The following is a 16962-nucleotide window of genomic DNA, read 5'->3' on the forward strand; positions in this document are numbered from 1 at the left end:
ATTTAGGCACTTTTATCTATAAATTAAGGATCTCTGGTTTATTACCACACATTATCGTATGAAGCATAACCAATATTATAGTATATAATTCTCACGGTATTACTAATATCATATATACCGGATCTTTTATTTTTATTTTCTTATTCTAATTAAAAGTTGGAGTAAGAGAAAACCTTCTATTCTAGTGCTGCAACCAAATATATATATATATATATATATATATATATATATATATATATATATATATATATATATGAAAAAATCTCTCCCTGCATCATAGATAAAAAAAATAAGTATAATACTAATCTATAATTAACTATTTTACTCCCATAATATTTCAGTGTTGTAAGCTGTCAAATATCTGGCTATAATGGCGTTCTAGTTAAACATGAGCACTTTTAAAGAGAGTAATTAATTAGTACTTTAAAAAAAGCTAATAAGATATTTATATTATTCTCGCAAATCGATCATTCTTTGAGGAAAGAAGACAACAATCAAAACAAACCCCTAAAACCCTCAAAAGAAAATAGAATACAACTCTTGTTTTGTTTCTCGATAAGAACACTTCTACTTGAGGCTCTCCCTCTCCCCCTCTTCCATCCCTGCCATTGTATCATACAACGGCCGGTTCATCGTCTCCGGCAGGTAGAACACCAGAGCTCCTCCGACAACCCCGCACGCCCCAAACACGGCGAACGGCAGCCGGTCTCCGAGAACGACGACGAACGGCGCCAGTATCGCCCCCATCTGCGACGCCTGAGCGGCGCACCCGAGCGCCGCGTTCCTCACTACCGTCGGAAACAACTCCGCCGTGTAAATGAACAGCAAGTTATACGTGGCCGCCATCCCGAAGATTCCGACCACACCGCACACCATCCTTACAACCTTCGTTGCACCAGATTCCCCTACCAAACTCCCGGCTATACAAAACACTCCGCTGAGCAGCATCGTGCCAATGCCGAGCGGCTTACGTCCAAATCTGTCCAAGAGGACCGCCGTCAACGTGTACGCCGGCATCTCGGCGAGGGCGTTGAGCAGCACGGTTAGGTAGAGGTTTGTCTTGAGGTTGACCACGTTCAGGCTGAGTCCGTAGTACACGACAGAGCACAAGAAGTTAATGGCTACGGAGAGGATGAGACGAATACGAGTCAAAGGCGAGCGGAGCACGTCAACTATTGACCCCGAGAGGGTTTGTTCCTGTTCCTGTTCCTGTTCTTGTTCTTGTTCTGGTTCTGGTTGGTCGTCCAGTTTGAGGGTGATATTGCTGGGGATTTGCTTATTATTTTGGCGAGCGATATCATGCATGACGTCCATCGCCTTGGTGATGTTGCGGCGGACGAGGTACCACCGGGGGGACTCGGAGACGAAGGGGAGGACGGCGATGAGGAAGAGGAGGGAGGGGAGGGAGGAGACGAGATAGAGTTGGCGCCAGGACTGGAAGAGGTAGGCGATGCAGGAGAGGAGCGCGATGCCGCCGGAGAAGAAGTAGAAGGTGGACATGCCCGCGGCGCCGCGTTTTGTGGGGCCGACGGGCTCGGTGGCGAGGACGAAGGCGCAGAGGCCGACGCCGCCGTTGCTGAAGCCGGTCAAGAGGCGGAGGAGGACGTAGGCCGCGTAGGTCGGAGAGAGGGAAGTGAGGAGGCCAAAGATTGCGTTTAGAGCACACACGACGGTGAGAGATCCTTTCCGGCCCAGGAACGAGTCCGATAGGTGGCCGAAGATTCCAGCACCCAACAAACATCAATAAAATACTATCAAAATTATAGGGAAAATGAGGGGTGCGGTTGCAAAATACTGAGTAATTTATTTCCTTAATCAATACGTACGTAGATGAGGAGGAGTTCTAAAAATAAGTAATTTATTTCCTCAATTTCTAATAATTAAATACTTTCTAATAAAATGTAAAAAGACATAGTTACATAAAACAAAGTTAGAATAAAGTTGAAGAGGAGAAGGTACAAAATGTAACCTTATCATAAATATAGTGCATGAATTAAGTCGGTACGGCAGTATGCAAATATTGTCCTTTGTTAGTTGTAAGTCAAAGATTTCGGTGGCAAGGAAGAGTTTTTAACCAAACTAGAAGGCTTTTTTTTTTATCGAAATAAACTTATTCCTCAAATTTATTATCTAATAGAATTTAATTCATTATAGTTCTAACAGAATCACCTAATAATTTTTTTCGTTAATTACTCAAAGATTAAGTTTAAAAAATTTATATAACATAAAACACTAGATAGTTTAAAGTTTCAAGACTAGATAAAAATGCTGAACTAATTATTATTTTTGCTTATGAATAAAATACTGATTAATTTAATAATTTTATTATAGCTACAGTAAATTAAACCCAATTTAATAACAATTTTAAGAAGTAATCTATTTTGATAGAAAAAAAAAATTAGAACAGTAATAGTTTGGTCAAAAACTCGGTAAGAAATGCATGTCCGCTTGTCCTGTACTAAGATCATTTAATAATAAATTTAAGGAGTAGTCTGGTCAAAAACCATTGTAACAGTGGTAATTTCGTCTTTTAACCTCGGTAAGGAATGCATGTCTGCTTGTCCAGTACTAGTAATTATAATCCAAAACAGATCTGAAATGGAATCAAACAAACTTATATTAAAAAAAAAGGACAGCGTACGAGTGGAATTTTCAGATAACACCCTAATGTTCAAGGAAAAGTTACGGTCCGAACCGTACACATTCACTATTTATACATCGGGCCTAGTTAGGAGCAAGACTCCTACGAGAAATAACAGCTGTCCTTGTTGTCACTATTTATATATGTATATATATATATATTTTTTCTGTCATATAATTAGGAAAATTTGCAAATCACGCGCTAATTTTCTTATGAAATGAGCAAAACATCACTCTATAGTCTATACTGATGTAAAAGAATAAGAGCTGAAACATTTATATATGAAAAAAAATTAATAACTCAGTTGTCCTATCCCAAAAGGAGAAAATAAGTGAAGCTTAGAAAAGCCTTTTCGTGCAAAATGAACATAATTTTCTTTAGATATAAAATCTTTTATAATTTTTCTTATAAATATTTAAATTTTACTAATAACGAGGGGACATATAAAAGAGATTTAGCTCACCGATCATACAACCGGCGAAGAAGGCAGCCTGAGCCACGCCCACCTTATACCTCTCCCCGCAGACCAACCCCCACTCGGCCACCGTCGACGACCCGGTCCCACCGGCCCATTCCCAGCCCGAGCCGGGCAGGCACGGGTCAACTCCGGCGCCGCACCGGCCCGGTCCGACCCGCAAGCAAACCCGCTCTGGCTCCCGGTCGGCGAAGATCATTGCCATCGTGTGCATCGCCTCCAGGGCCCACGCCGACGACGTCAGCACGAAGTGGCGCAGCTGCCACCGCCCGAACTCGCCGGCGTGGCGGCGCAGCATGTCGTCGACGCCCATCGTGCTCCTCCCGCAGCCGCCGTCCGGTCCAGCGGAGAGGAGAGGCTCGCCTTTGGATTCCATGAGGTTTACTTTTTGATGGAATAGATGGAGAATTCTATATTTATGGAAGCGGCGGTAATGGTGATGGCGTTGTGGTGTCGTGTGGTGTTCCTGCGGGATTACTTAACTTTTGTTTGGGCTGTTCCTATGGTTATCCATTTGAGTCGCTTCCTGGATCACTCCATCTGTGCTTTGAGTAGTGAAAAAGATCTTTAACTGCTTACCAATTACCATGCTCTATGAATTCGATCGTAATAGTAAATGTTGGGATTTAGCTGAGACCTATTTATTATAAACGCCTTCCATCCCAACTTGTCGGTCAAAAGTTGAAACTTCGACCACGCAAAGTTCTGGTGCAACTCCATGGCCTTTCATTGGAGTATTTATCAACCTCAACATAAAGGAAGTCAATGGGAAGAGTTCGAGCCCTAATCCCCACTATTCCACCGGAGGAAGATAAATGGACCAGACTTATTTGAGTGCGTGTGAAGATCGACATCTCCAAGCCACTTCAGGGATCGTTGTCTATCACCCTCCTCAATGGTGTGCCATGGAGATACATGTGACATATGAATATCTCCTGCGCTACCTATAGCTTCTGTGGCCACATTTTCCGCGAAGTGCATGAATGCTTACATTGAGATAAGCTAGAAAAGCCTTATCGAGTAAGACTTACCCCCTCCAGCTGCTAGGTATGCTCAAACATCACTTTACTCACTTGGCAACTAACTCCCTCTTGTCGAAGCTGAAGACTGGAGGTGGCAATGGAGGAAGATACGCGTCTAACACTGGCTCTCTGCAAAGAGCTCACCCCCTTGCGGCCTTGGCCTAGAGTAGCATTCTACTCAGTATTAACTTGATAAGACAGACATGCCATATGTGTCGACTCCTGAGCAATGCCGTTCAAGAAGCGCACTGCAGGGGGTAAGGGAGGCCAAGACTGCCAACACATCAGCACAAGACTACTGTACTAGAACCATCCTCTCTCATCAGTGTACATGTGAGTCTAATCGATATAGACATACCTATGCAATAAGAGATACGGTGTGACTCGTCTGCCATGCGTGAGACGGTTCTCCTTGTCAACATAATCTCTAATGGCAAAACCTTGGAGGTCATTTCTAAAAACTCTAGGACAACTAAGCACAGTCACGCCTACAATCCAAGCTGCTCTTGTCCTGAATCACACAAAGAATGTCAAGATATAATGATCATAAATAGGGAACGAAAAAGAGAAGAATTCTAGTACAGATTATGTCAAGATATGGACTGAATCGGGATTATAAAAGAATTGAGGTGAGTTTAACGCTATCGATCCAACAAAGGACAAGATATGACAAAGACGATCAGATGAGACTTGAGAGTGCAATAAGCATTACAAAGGACAAGATACGGCAAAGATCAGATGAGAGTGCAACAAGCACTATTAGCAACATCACATTTGGTGGAAGAAATTAGTATGGGATTCAACTCAAACTTTGACACTACCAAAAGAATAGCATTGTAGAATATTGATTGCTTTACACGATATGCTAGCAAACTCGTCTTCCCATAGAATCCAACTCAAAGTTTGAAGATCCATTTGCACGATCCAAAATATCACAAACTAAAAAAAATTTCACCAAAACTTTCTCAGCTGAACTCAAGTGACAGATTCTAGCAAATTGAAAGTGATTATTTTATTTGGAATGTCTACGCATGCATAATCTTTTCAAGTCACCATGAACATACCCTAGTAATATCAAATCATATGATCCATAATCTTTTAGTCCAACGGTTTTACTCCCATAAATCATGGATCCTTCATCAATTACTATGCTTTATCTTGCACTAAAACAATCATTCACTGCATCACCAAATATATATTGAAACAGCTGCATGTCTCATTATCTTCGGCAATATCATTAGCTCTTCCAAATTTCACAACATCCTTTCACTTTGATCTTCTTTCATGAAACATAAACATTTTGACAAACAATTTCAGGCTTTAAGTTAACCACTATGGTCAATCTTCTACTTGAAGAAGTGAATTGCTTCATAGAGGAACTGGTACAATTTTGTCAATGTGTTTGCCAACTAAGTATGTAGAATCACCTTGCTTATGTTGTATATTCTTGTACTCAGTTCTTCACCATCACCACAAGATATCAAAAGAATTATAATCCAGCATTGCATAACCAGAGTTTTGATATAAGTATCAAGTATGATCACTAAAGCAGGCATCACCGAGAGAAAGATAATATAGGAGAATAAGCAAAAAAGATCATATTCATATCAACTCAGCAAATCTAAGAAACCTAATCTTCAGCGATCTAACCTAAAATTCATATCTTGACATCTTCATTAACCCATTGCCCAACTTATCATTCATTATAAGATCCTAATCTACGAATCCTATCAACATTGGCAAACTCCAAGATCCCACTACCATCTTCTCTCACAATATAAGATCTTAACCTAGAAATCACATGAACATTCACAAATCAAGAATCCATCAACCAATTTGTCATCCATTATAAGATCTTAACCTAAAAATCGTATGAAAATTCACAACTAAAGAAGCCATCAACCAATTTGTCATTCATTATAAGATCTTAGCGTAAAAAGTATATCAGATTTTCTGGAGTGCATCAGCCAAAATCCCTGAAAGAATGTTTTTCAGGGACATAGAAAAGACTAACTCATCAAATGAATCATAATAGACAAATTGTAACAACTTGACAAATCAGAAGGAACCATGCCAAGTGAAGGGGACAAACTGAAAGAAAGGAGTTTAATCTATGGGAAAATCACGTTCCATCACGAAAATTTTATTAAAATCCGGTAAGGCCAAAACCGTGGTGGTAGTAGACATGGCTGCCTTCAATACTTCGAAAGACTCTATCGTCTTATTTGTCTATTGAAATCCTCTTTTCTAAGTAGGGAGGACAGTGGGGCAGCAATCTTGTATTGGCAACAGATCGCCGGTAGTACCTCGCCAACCCAAGTAATCTTTTTAATTCCCGCGAGTTAGTAGGAATTGACCAACTCACTATGTGTTTGATCTTGCTCGGGTCAGCCTCCACTTCTCTTATTAAAATGATATGCCTCAAGTACTCCACCCATGCTTCATCCCAAAGGCCACTTATTTATCTTGACTTTCAACTGGTTTTGTCTTAAGATGCTCAACACTTCATGCACATGCCACAAGTGCTCAGTCCAATTTCTATTGTACACTAAGATGTCGTCAAAAAAGATAAGCACATACTGATGCAAGAGAAGGCAAAAAAAGATCATTCATCAGCCCTTGGAAGGTCGTCAGTGCATTGATGAGTCCAAACAGCATGACTCAAAATTCGTAGTGGTCATCGTGAGTCTAAAACGCCGTTTTATATACATCTATCGGGTCGTCGTGGACTCAATGTTACCTTGCCCTTAAGTCAAGCTTGCAGTAAGCTGACCCTGTGGGTTCGTCCAGCAACTCCTCGATCACCAGTACCCAATACAGGTGATCAAGGCTGATTGCATTCAAGGCTCGGTAATCGACGCACAACTGCCAACTCCTATCTTTCTTTTGAACCAGCAACACGGACGACGCAAAACCGTTGCTACTCGGTTGGATGATACCTTACTCAAGCATCTCGGTTACCAACTTACTGATCTCCTTCTCCTGGACATATGGGTACCTATACGGCCTAACATTTGCTGGTTCGGCCCACGCAATAATTTGGATTCAATGATCATGGTGGTGGTTTAGCGGTAGTCCTCACGGCTCCTCAAAGAGATCACTAAATTTCTGCAACAACTCCTTCATGTTAGTAGGTACTCCTATGGATGGTTGATGTTTTGATTCAGCAAATGTCATTTGCATGAGTAGAGCTTGATCTTCTACACGAGGAAGGCCAAACAGCGACTGCAATGTCGGTCCTTGCCGAGGCTGATTTCCATCCAGCAAATACTCGTCGACCATTCTTCCAAAAGTGAGCGTGAGGTTTGTAAAATTAAACATTACGGGCCCTAAACTTTGAAGTCATTGAGTCCCTAAGATGATGTTAGCACCCCGCAATGCCAACGAATAAAGATCTAAGATGAAAGATTGGCCTTGCACTTTCAATTCCACACCTCCGCAAATAAAATCTGTCCGCAATATGGTGCCATGTCCGATCATCACATCAAACCCATCCGTGGGTTCCAACTCGAGCCCAATTTTCCAAAGGAGTCTTCCGTCGATGATGAAGTAGTGGGTGGACCCGGTGTCGATCAAAATTCACACTGTAGTCTTCTAGATAGCACCATTTACCCACAAGATCTTCGATGCGGCAGTTCCAGAATAGGTGTGGAGGGAGATTTCATCAATGGTTTCCTCCACGGGCTCCTCCTCCACTACCTCCTCCTGTTGTTCAGCCATGCCCTCGTCTTTAGCTGCAATCACGTTATTTCTTTCCTCCAATCCATCTATTAACACCACCAATCCCACTGGTTTTGCACATCAATGTCCGAGTACAAATTTCTCATTCCAGCGAAAACAAAGTCCCTTAGTTCTTTGCTCTTCAACTTGAGTAGGTGTGAATGCTCAACTAGGACCTCTGGGTGTGAACTTCACATCATGGGATGGCCTCAAAGGAGCTCGAGGAGGCACCATCGCAATAGCAACTCTTGGTTTGTCAGCTGAATTTCCAGCCGCTGCGTTAGGCCGAGTCGGGTAGCGGCTGTCTCGACTTGTCCAACTCGGTTAGAGGTGAATCCTCATTGCTCAATGCTTATCCTCCATTAATACTGCATCCTCATAGGCCTCCTTCAAGGTTCTATGTCTTAAAGCCCTCACATCGGCTTGTATCTCTCCTAGCAGCCCGGAGATGAAAGTGCTACGAAATTATTGATTGGTCCAAAGAGGGTGGCATCGACTACTTATCCTCTGAAATTCTTCTTGGTATGCTCCAACAATAGTTTTTTGTACAGTCTTCGAGAGGAGAGCGTCGAAGTCTTTATATCCCGACACTCCAAAGCACTGAGTGAAGTCGGTAAAGAAATTTGTCCACCTTTCCATCAGTTTATGCGCATTAGCTGTCTGAAACCAATGGATGCCACATCTTCAAGGTAGAGGCTCGCAAATATCACCTTTTGTTCTTCCGTTGTTCCTTGGTACGTGAAAAAATTGTTCCTTTAAACTTTGGGAAGTCGTCTGGTTCATCAATGAATACCATTGTCTCGGTCTGGATCATATCCAAACCTTAGTCTAACTTGTGGGTGGTGCATCATGACTGGTGGATAATCCCTCATTCATTTTATGTCAAACCAATAAGGTTCTAGTCCAACTAGCTCTGCCTAATGATCAAAACCCCCAAATTGATCACCGTCAAGGATTGCCTGATATACGGCCTCACCCGCTTATTGGTCGAGCAATACCACCCTTACTGGTTGTTGATCGAGGGGGGAGGTGTGTTCTTGTTGGTGAAGTGGATGGAGTGGCAGTGGTGTGTTCGTTAGAGTAGACTTGCATTGGAAGTCGTTGGAGCATTTCCATTCGCCGAGGCTTCTCTTGTCACCTGTAACTCCCGTATCATGTCCATCATCATTTGGTTATTTATTGCTATCTGTTATGAAAGTGATTCGATCATAACTATAATGTTAGGCTCTTCCATGTTGGGATTTGATCGGGCAGCTCTATGGGTGAAGGTTCCTGCTATCGTTTCCTCCTCCATTAGGGGGTTCTCCTCCTCATTTTGTCGTGAGGCCATGGGCTCTGGTTGTCATCATTGGAAGCGCATGTCTGAGGAACAGTGGACTTAATACCAGTTTGATACGATCTTCCCTTAAAAAGGGTTGATATGACTCACAACCAATTCTAAATAAAAATTTGTACGGAAATTTACAATATATTTTTCATGGATCTAATCGTTGGATCGACATGAAATTTTAATCTGTTGTAACTATATGCAAGAGCTTTCCAAAAATATAATTTCACTCAAATCAAATGGCTATATTGAGATATATCATTGAAATTGCGTATGAAGATCTGAAGAATTGAGATATGTGGGTGGAGTCACGAACTCCTATGTTGATGGTGGTAAACTGGAAATGATGGGGTGACACTGGTAGAGTTGATGGAGTTGGAAGGTTGGGGATGATAGACGGAGTTAATACGATAGTAGGGAGAGTAGAAGAAGATGGAGAAGTGAGCCTTCCCTAAGGGTTTAGGGAGGTAGGCCGATCAACAGGATTAGTGGCGGCATAGACGTGGAAGGAAGGAACAAGGAGGAGAGGGGAATATCTGTGAAAGAAATTCAATTCATTCAATAACCATAATAAGATTGTCTTCCACATATTGAGAGGCAAACCTAACAAGCAAAACAAATAAAAGATAACCATAGAAACAATTCATTCTCGCCGAGTGCGTTCGAAAGAGGTTGGGCCGCATTTGAACGGGTAAAACACATTCCCTACATTTGCGAACACATGCAGGCGTTCGAACACGACGACCATAATTCTTATTCTTTGAAAATAAAAGTGATGCCAGTCAAGATAACTAGGTCCAACCCCAATCGTATCATCTATCACCAAACTTGTCATCCATTTTACGATATGTACAAAATCTTGACAACTTCCGAAACTCATTACCCAACTTGCTATCATTATACAAGCCTATGTACAAATCTGATCGACATTGATAAATTTCAAGAACACATTACCCATCTTCTCTTGCAACATAAGATTTTAACCTGAAAATCATGTGGTCAAACACAAATTTCATGACCTATATCACCCAATTTGTCATCTGTTGTAAGACCTCAAACTTAAAAATCGAATCAAATTGACAAACTTAAATAATATTTTAGTCAAATCCTTAACAGAGAGTCTTCCAGAGACAAAAAATAAGCAGAGATTATTAGATGATCATAAGAGAAAAGATATATTAACTTGGCAGATCAGAGAGCCTTTTAGTGATAAGGAAAAAAGACAAACAAATCAGATGGAATCATAACAAGGGAAAGAGAAGAACAGCAAGAAGCGAGGAGTTCAATCTATGCAAAAAATAAACCTTTACATAATAATTTGATTCTCTATCCTAAATGAATGGAACTGATCTGGAGGGGTCTGAGAAGTTACTTATTTAAAGAGCTTAACCTTAAAAGCATATATTGACAACTTCGAAAACCATTAGCCAACTTGTCTTCCATATACGAGCCTATCTACAAATTCTGGCAATATTGATAAATTTGAACTGATCTGGAGTGACCTCAAGTTTCTTAAACAGATTTGAACAAATATACAAAATATCCTAAAAATCAAATCTTGACAACTTCAAAATACATTATCCAAGCTTCTCTTCCATTATGCAAGCCTATCTAAATTCCTATCAACCTTGATGAACTTAACCCATCTTCAATTGCAATATGAAATATTATGGAAGCCATATGAACATCGACAAATTTCAAGAACCCGTCAGTCCGTCGCAACCCATTTGTCATCTTCTATTGCAATATGAACTTCAAAATACATTACCCAAGCTTGTCTTTCATCATACAAGCCTATCTAAATTCCTATCAACAATGATAAATTTGAAGAGTCATTACCCCATCTTCAGTTGCAATATGAGATATTAGCCTGGAAGCAAATATGACCATTGACAAATTTCGAGAACCCATCAGTCCATTACCCAACTTGTCATCCATCATAAGATCTTAACATAAAAATGATCTTGACAACTTCAAAAAACCCATTATCCAACTTGTCATCCATCATAAGATTTGATCAACATCTATAAACTTCAAAAACTCATTACCCATCTTCTCTTGCAATATAAGATCTTAACCTAGAAATCCTATGATCATACATAAAAAAGATCTTAACCTAGAAATCCTATGATCAAACATAAGATCTTAACATAAAAAAGATATTGACAACTTCAAAAAACCCATAATCCAACTTGTCTATCATTATACAAGCTCATGTACGAATTTGATCAACATCTATAAACTTCAAAAACTCATTACCCATCTTCTCTTGCATATGATCATACACAAATTCCATGATCTATCACCCAATTTGTCATCTGTTATAAGACCTTAAACTAAAAATAGAATCAAATTGACAAGAAGAATATTTAGTCAAATCTCTGATAGAGTTTTTATTAAATGATCATAACAGAAAAGTCATTAACTTGGCAGACTAGAGAGCCTTCCAGTGATAAGGAAAAAGATCAACAGAAACAAATCATCAGGAATCATAACAAGGGAAAGAGAAGAACAGCAAGAGGCAAGAGAGTTCGATCTATACAAAAATCAAATCTTTACATAATAATTCGATTACCTAATTGCGAAGAAGGACAAATTGGACTGATCTAGAGGTATTTGGGAAGTTTCTTGGAGAGATTTGAACAAATCTACAAGTTCATAACCTAAAATTCATATCTTGACAATTTCAAATTCCTTTACCCAACTTGTATTCAATTATACAAGCTAGAGCTACAAATCCTATCAACATTGATAAACTTCAAAATCCCATTACCCATCTTCTCTTCCAACATAATGTTTTAACCTGAAAATTATATGAACGTCCACATATTTCAAGAACCCATCATCAGTCCATCAACCAATTTGTCATCCTAGACCTTAACCTCAAATTCAAATAGATTGATAACCTTGAAGAATATATCAGTCAAATCCCTAATGGAGAACTATCAGTGACATAGTAAAGACTAGCATATATTATTGAATGATCATAGCAGACAAATGATATTAACTTGGCAGATCAGAGAGCTTTGTGGTGATAAGGAAAAAGATTAATGGAAACAAATCAGAAGAAACGATAACAAGGGAAGGAGAAGAAGAGCAAGAAGATGGGAGTTTGATCTACGCAGGTCTAATATATTGGGTATCAAATCTTGAACTAAAACAAATGGAACTGATCTGGAGGGGTCTGGAGAGTATCTTATTTGAAAATTCTACAAGAGTTTAACCTTAAAATCATATCTTGAAAACTTCAAAAACCCATTAACCAAGTTATCTTCCATTATACGATATTGATAAATTTCTGACAATATTGATAAATTTCAACAACCAGGCCATCTCTTGGAATATAAGATCCTAATCTTGAAACCATATGGGCATACACAAATTTCAAGAACCCATCAGTCCATCACCCAATTTGTCATCCTTTATAAGACCTTAACCTAAAAATCCAATCAATATCGCAAACTTCAATAATGCATCAGTCAATTCCCTGACAGAGTCTTCCAGCAACATAGAAAAGATTAGCAGCAATTATTGAATGGTCATAATAGACAAGTCATCAGTCCATCACCCAATTTGTCATCCTTTATAAGACCTTAACCTAAAAATCCAATCAATGTGACAAACTTCAAGAATGCATCAGCCAATTCCCTGATAGAGTCTTCCAGCAACATAGAAAAGATTAGCAGAAATTATTGAATGATCATAATAGACAAATCATATTAACTGACAAATCAGAGAGCTCTGCAGTGATAAATAGAAAGATTGATGGGAACAAATCAGAAGGAATCATAACAAGGGAAGGAGAAGAACAGAAAGAAGAGAGGAGTCGATCTATGCGTATCGAAAGTCTAATCTTGAAAACAAAAATGAACAGATTTGGGGATTTTCTTGAAAAGATTTGAACAATTCTACAACATCATATCAACATCGATAAACTTCTCTTGCAATATAAGATCTTAACCTATAAATCATATGAAACGAAAAACAATTTCAAGAACCCATCACCCATTTCGTCATCCGTTATAGGCCCCCTTAACCTAAAAATGGTATCATATTGGCAAATGCCACGACCGCGCTGATCAAATCCCAAGAGAGACTTCCAATGAAACAGGAAAAGATTAAAGGAAACAAACCAGAAGGAATCATGCCAAGGGAAGGAGAAGAACAAAAAGGAAGGGATTCGATCTATGCAAGAATCAAAGATTTACCTAATAATCGATAATCTAATCTTGAATAACTTGGTCTGGACGAACCTGCGAGGTTTCTTAAATGCTTGAACGAATCGAACTCACCTGAGCCTCCTTACTGACGAACCTGGGAGGGATCACGGAAACTTATCGGGAACCATGTGATCTCGGAACTCGGAAACCCTATCCTGAGCCTTCTCTCCCATCTCCTCTTCCTTTTTCTTCTTCCTCTCCTCGTCTCTCTTCGCTTTCCCGCTCTTTCTTCTCTCTGGCCTCAATCAAATAAAAGAGAGAGAAAAAGAATGTCCTATTGTCCTGTTGATCTCTTTTAACGAGCGAGTTAACCGATGTGATTTCCTGTGCATAACAAACATATTCTTAAGGCCGGCCTCAATGGACAAAAGGGATTTAAGGGAGGGAGTTGTATGTTATTCAACTCGAATTCAGCTTATGCTGCTGTCTCACAAATTAAAGGTCCCTTGGAAGCCTCCTCGTCGTCACACACGACTATCTATGGCATCAATGTATTCATTTGGAAGCACTGCCTGATGGGAGCTCTCTCGGTTCGTATAATTTAAGGATGTAAGGAATGAATCAGTGACCAAAGAAAAAGAATAAATAAAATAAAATAACTTGACTTAAATAATAGCTATTTTTATTCCTACTAATATGTACCAAATTTCTTATGTATTATATTTGTTTCTAAAAGATAAATACATTTTAGTATTGAAAACTAGACTATGTAATAGAAAATTCAGGAACCTTTAGACGTGATTCTTAATTTTTTTTATACATAAAATATTTCTAATTTGATTACTAATAATAAACGATATTTTAATTGATTCTAAGTGATTAGAGATATTGGCCCTCCTAATAATTTTTTTGGGTTCCACCTTAGTTCTAGTAATCCAATCATAATATATAAAATATATGGTCCCATATGGTTGGATTAGAACATTTGATGAGCCTACAAATTCGAGATTGCTTGGATACATGGTAAAAATGCGAAGAAAAAGAACATCGTAAAGAAAATGATTTGAAAGGTAAATTGTAATTTACCGAATAATATGGTTTGAAGAAAAGATCACATTTTTAGTTCTTTATTTAAGATTTGGATCGTAGGAACTAAATTGAGTTAAATTAACCATATTAAGAATAGGAATAATGGAGCATTAAGACTGTGTTAAGCTCAACATAACAAAGAGTATCATTTCTGCTGATTTGACTAAGAACTACGCCGTGTGATTTGATAATAAACACATAAAGTATTAAACATACGGGGTTTGAACCGTAAAAGTCGCTTGAAAATTATAGGGTGTTATTTGCAAATTTGTGTGCATTTATGATTAAGCTTTGATAGCTTATCTATCCATTTCCGAACTCAGAGAGAGAGAGAGAGAGAGAGAGAGAGAGAGAGAGAGAGGATGGCGGCGATGGTGGCGCTACAGAGCTCGATGGCATCCCTCTCCATCTCCTCGAGTTCCTTCCTGGGGCAACGCTTCTCGCCCCTCGTCTCACCTGCCCCGGTTTGCTCTGCGCTTCCCTTTCTTTCTCCTCATCTTCTACCTTAATCTCCTTAATTTTGAGAAACACATCGTTTTAGGCATTCTTCTTAGTGGTTTTCCAATTGGGTTCTTTTCAGATTTCTTATGGATTTAAGTAGAATTATGCCAATTGGTTTGTTAGGTCTTAATTGAATGCAAAGAAAGCTCCTTTCTTTTGCTGAGGAATGTTGCATTGTTAACTATCCTTGTGCCAGTCACAGCATTTGGGATAGAGCGGATCGACGGATCTAAATGTATGGACTTGTTGTATAGTTCCAGTGATGTTCGACGCAGCATGAGTCTGATGCTATTGGTACATAATTATTAGATTTGTTGCTCGATGCAGTCTGTTGAAAGTCATAGTTTTAAGTCTATTGATTTATGTCCACTTCTTATGATGAGAACTTCTTGAATCAGCTTTCTTTGATGTAACATTGGATTTGCCAAATCCATATCTTGACCATTCAAGTACAATGATTCTGCTTTTATGCTTCTTCCTCTCTTCAGAGTAGCAGGACTAAACATTATCACGGCAAACATGTAGCATGCCACCTCGAGTATGAGAATAAGGAATCTCTTGATAAAGAGAAGTATTCCATCCAGACCTTTCAAGAAAATAGAGCTATAAAAATTTCAAATTCCAAGTTTCACTCAATCTGTAGATACCAAATTACTGCTCTAAACAATAAGAAATTTTCAATAAAAAAGAATTTTGCATATTGATGATCTATTAAATCTGGAGCTGCTAAAAGTATTGAATCTACGGATATCTTCTAGAGTTCCTTAAACGTCTTTTTGACATACTAGGAACTCGCCTTGCCAGATAGTTTTACTAGAGCCTATTAGATCAATTCTGACTGTTTCTGATAAGATGGATATCTTCTAGAGTTTCTTAAATGTCCTTTTGCTATATTCAGAACTTGCCTTGCCAGATAGTTTCACTACAGGCTATTAGGTCAGTTCTGACTGTTTCTAATAAGATGGATCATATGTTCCTTTAATTCCATACTTTCTGGATAGAAATCTTAACATCCATGGATATTTGATTTGCAGGTCAAATTTCTGGAGAAGCCATGTCCGATTGTAATGAGGGTCAGTATGTTACGCATTTTTTTTAATATCTCTGCATTCGTATGCCCGTAGTTGTATTAATTGTTTTATCTGTATACGTATCATAAATTCTTTGAGAGATCTATCTGATTGTGAAGAACTCTTCTATTTTTCTTTTAATCCAGCTGAAGCGATGGGAGCGTAAGGAATGCAAACCAAACAGCCTTCCTGTGCTGCACAAGATGCATGTGAAGATTGGAGACACAGTAAAGATTATTGCAGGTCGGGAAAAAGGCAAAGTTGGAGAAATTACAAAGGTCTTCAAGCATAACAGCAGTGTGGTAGTAAAGGACATGAACTTAAAGACGAAGCACATGAAAAGTAGAGAACAGGGTGAGCCAGGTCAGATCGTGAAGGTATGCATTCTTCTTTGCAACTCATTTTTCTCATACATTCTGGTATTGATCCGAATATTACTACTTTCACTTTTCTTCTCCAATATAACTTATACATTGCTTGGATTGCATTATGTTTAAACAGATTGAAGCACCTATACACAGCTCAAATGTGATGCTTTATTCAAAAGAACAAAATGTTACAAGCAGAGTGGGGCATAAAATTCTTGAGGATGGATCCAGGGTACGTTACCTCATTAAGACTGGTGAAATAATTGACAGCGCAGAGAATTGGAAAAAAGTGATAAAAGAGAGAAAAGAAAAGGAAGAGAAGTCTACTTAATATGAAATAGGGGGAAGTTAGCCTCATGTATGTGCTTGTTGACACCATTGCATATATTATCATTGCCTTTTGGTCCTCTCATTTTCCAAGTACTTTTTGTTCTGATTTTAATTTCTTTTCTTTCTTTTGGATAACAGTTCAAGTGTACCAGTGTACAAGTATGACTGATATATGCCTCATCAAGGGGTTGTTTTCTGCATTCCTTGGCTACTATATGACTGATATATGTCTTCTTTTATCACTTTTCAGCTTCATCTT

The 16962-nt window shown here is 39.0% G+C and overlaps 1 protein-coding gene and 1 pseudogene across 1 annotated transcript; one reads left to right on the top strand and one right to left on the bottom strand.

The window, feature by feature from the left end:
• Nucleotides 1–454: 454 nt before the first annotated feature.
• Nucleotides 455–13811, bottom strand: LOC140771903 (organic cation/carnitine transporter 4-like; annotated as a pseudogene).
• A 947-nt stretch (nucleotides 13812–14758) lies between these two features.
• LOC140772088 (large ribosomal subunit protein uL24c-like) lies at nucleotides 14759–16945 on the top strand. Its single transcript, XM_073113980.1, has 4 exons — nucleotides 14759–14898; nucleotides 15970–16008; nucleotides 16152–16382; nucleotides 16507–16945. Exons 1-4 carry the CDS (start codon nucleotides 14797–14799, stop codon nucleotides 16702–16704), a joined length of 570 nt encoding a protein of 189 aa, XP_072970081.1. The 5' UTR covers nucleotides 14759–14796; the 3' UTR covers nucleotides 16705–16945.
• The last annotated feature ends 17 nt before the right edge of the window (nucleotides 16946–16962 follow it).

The sequence above is a fragment of the Typha angustifolia genome, chromosome 12 (genome assembly GCF_048772165.1).
Source record: "Typha angustifolia cultivar Huaian chromosome 12, ASM4877216v1, whole genome shotgun sequence".
Taxonomy (NCBI): Eukaryota; Viridiplantae; Streptophyta; class Magnoliopsida; order Poales; family Typhaceae; genus Typha; species Typha angustifolia.

Bases quoted from the DNA above. Each gene is read 5' to 3' on its own strand.
- LOC140772088 (XM_073113980.1), top strand. From the start codon at position 14,797: ATGGCGGCGATGGTGGCGCTACAGAGCTCGATGGCATCCCTCTCCATC. The intron at 16,009-16,151 runs GTCAGTATGTTA...CTTTTAATCCAG, and splicing joins CATGTCCGATTGTAATGAGG to CTGAAGCGATGGGAGCGTAA. The intron at 16,383-16,506 runs GTATGCATTCTT...ATGTTTAAACAG, and splicing joins AGCCAGGTCAGATCGTGAAG to ATTGAAGCACCTATACACAG.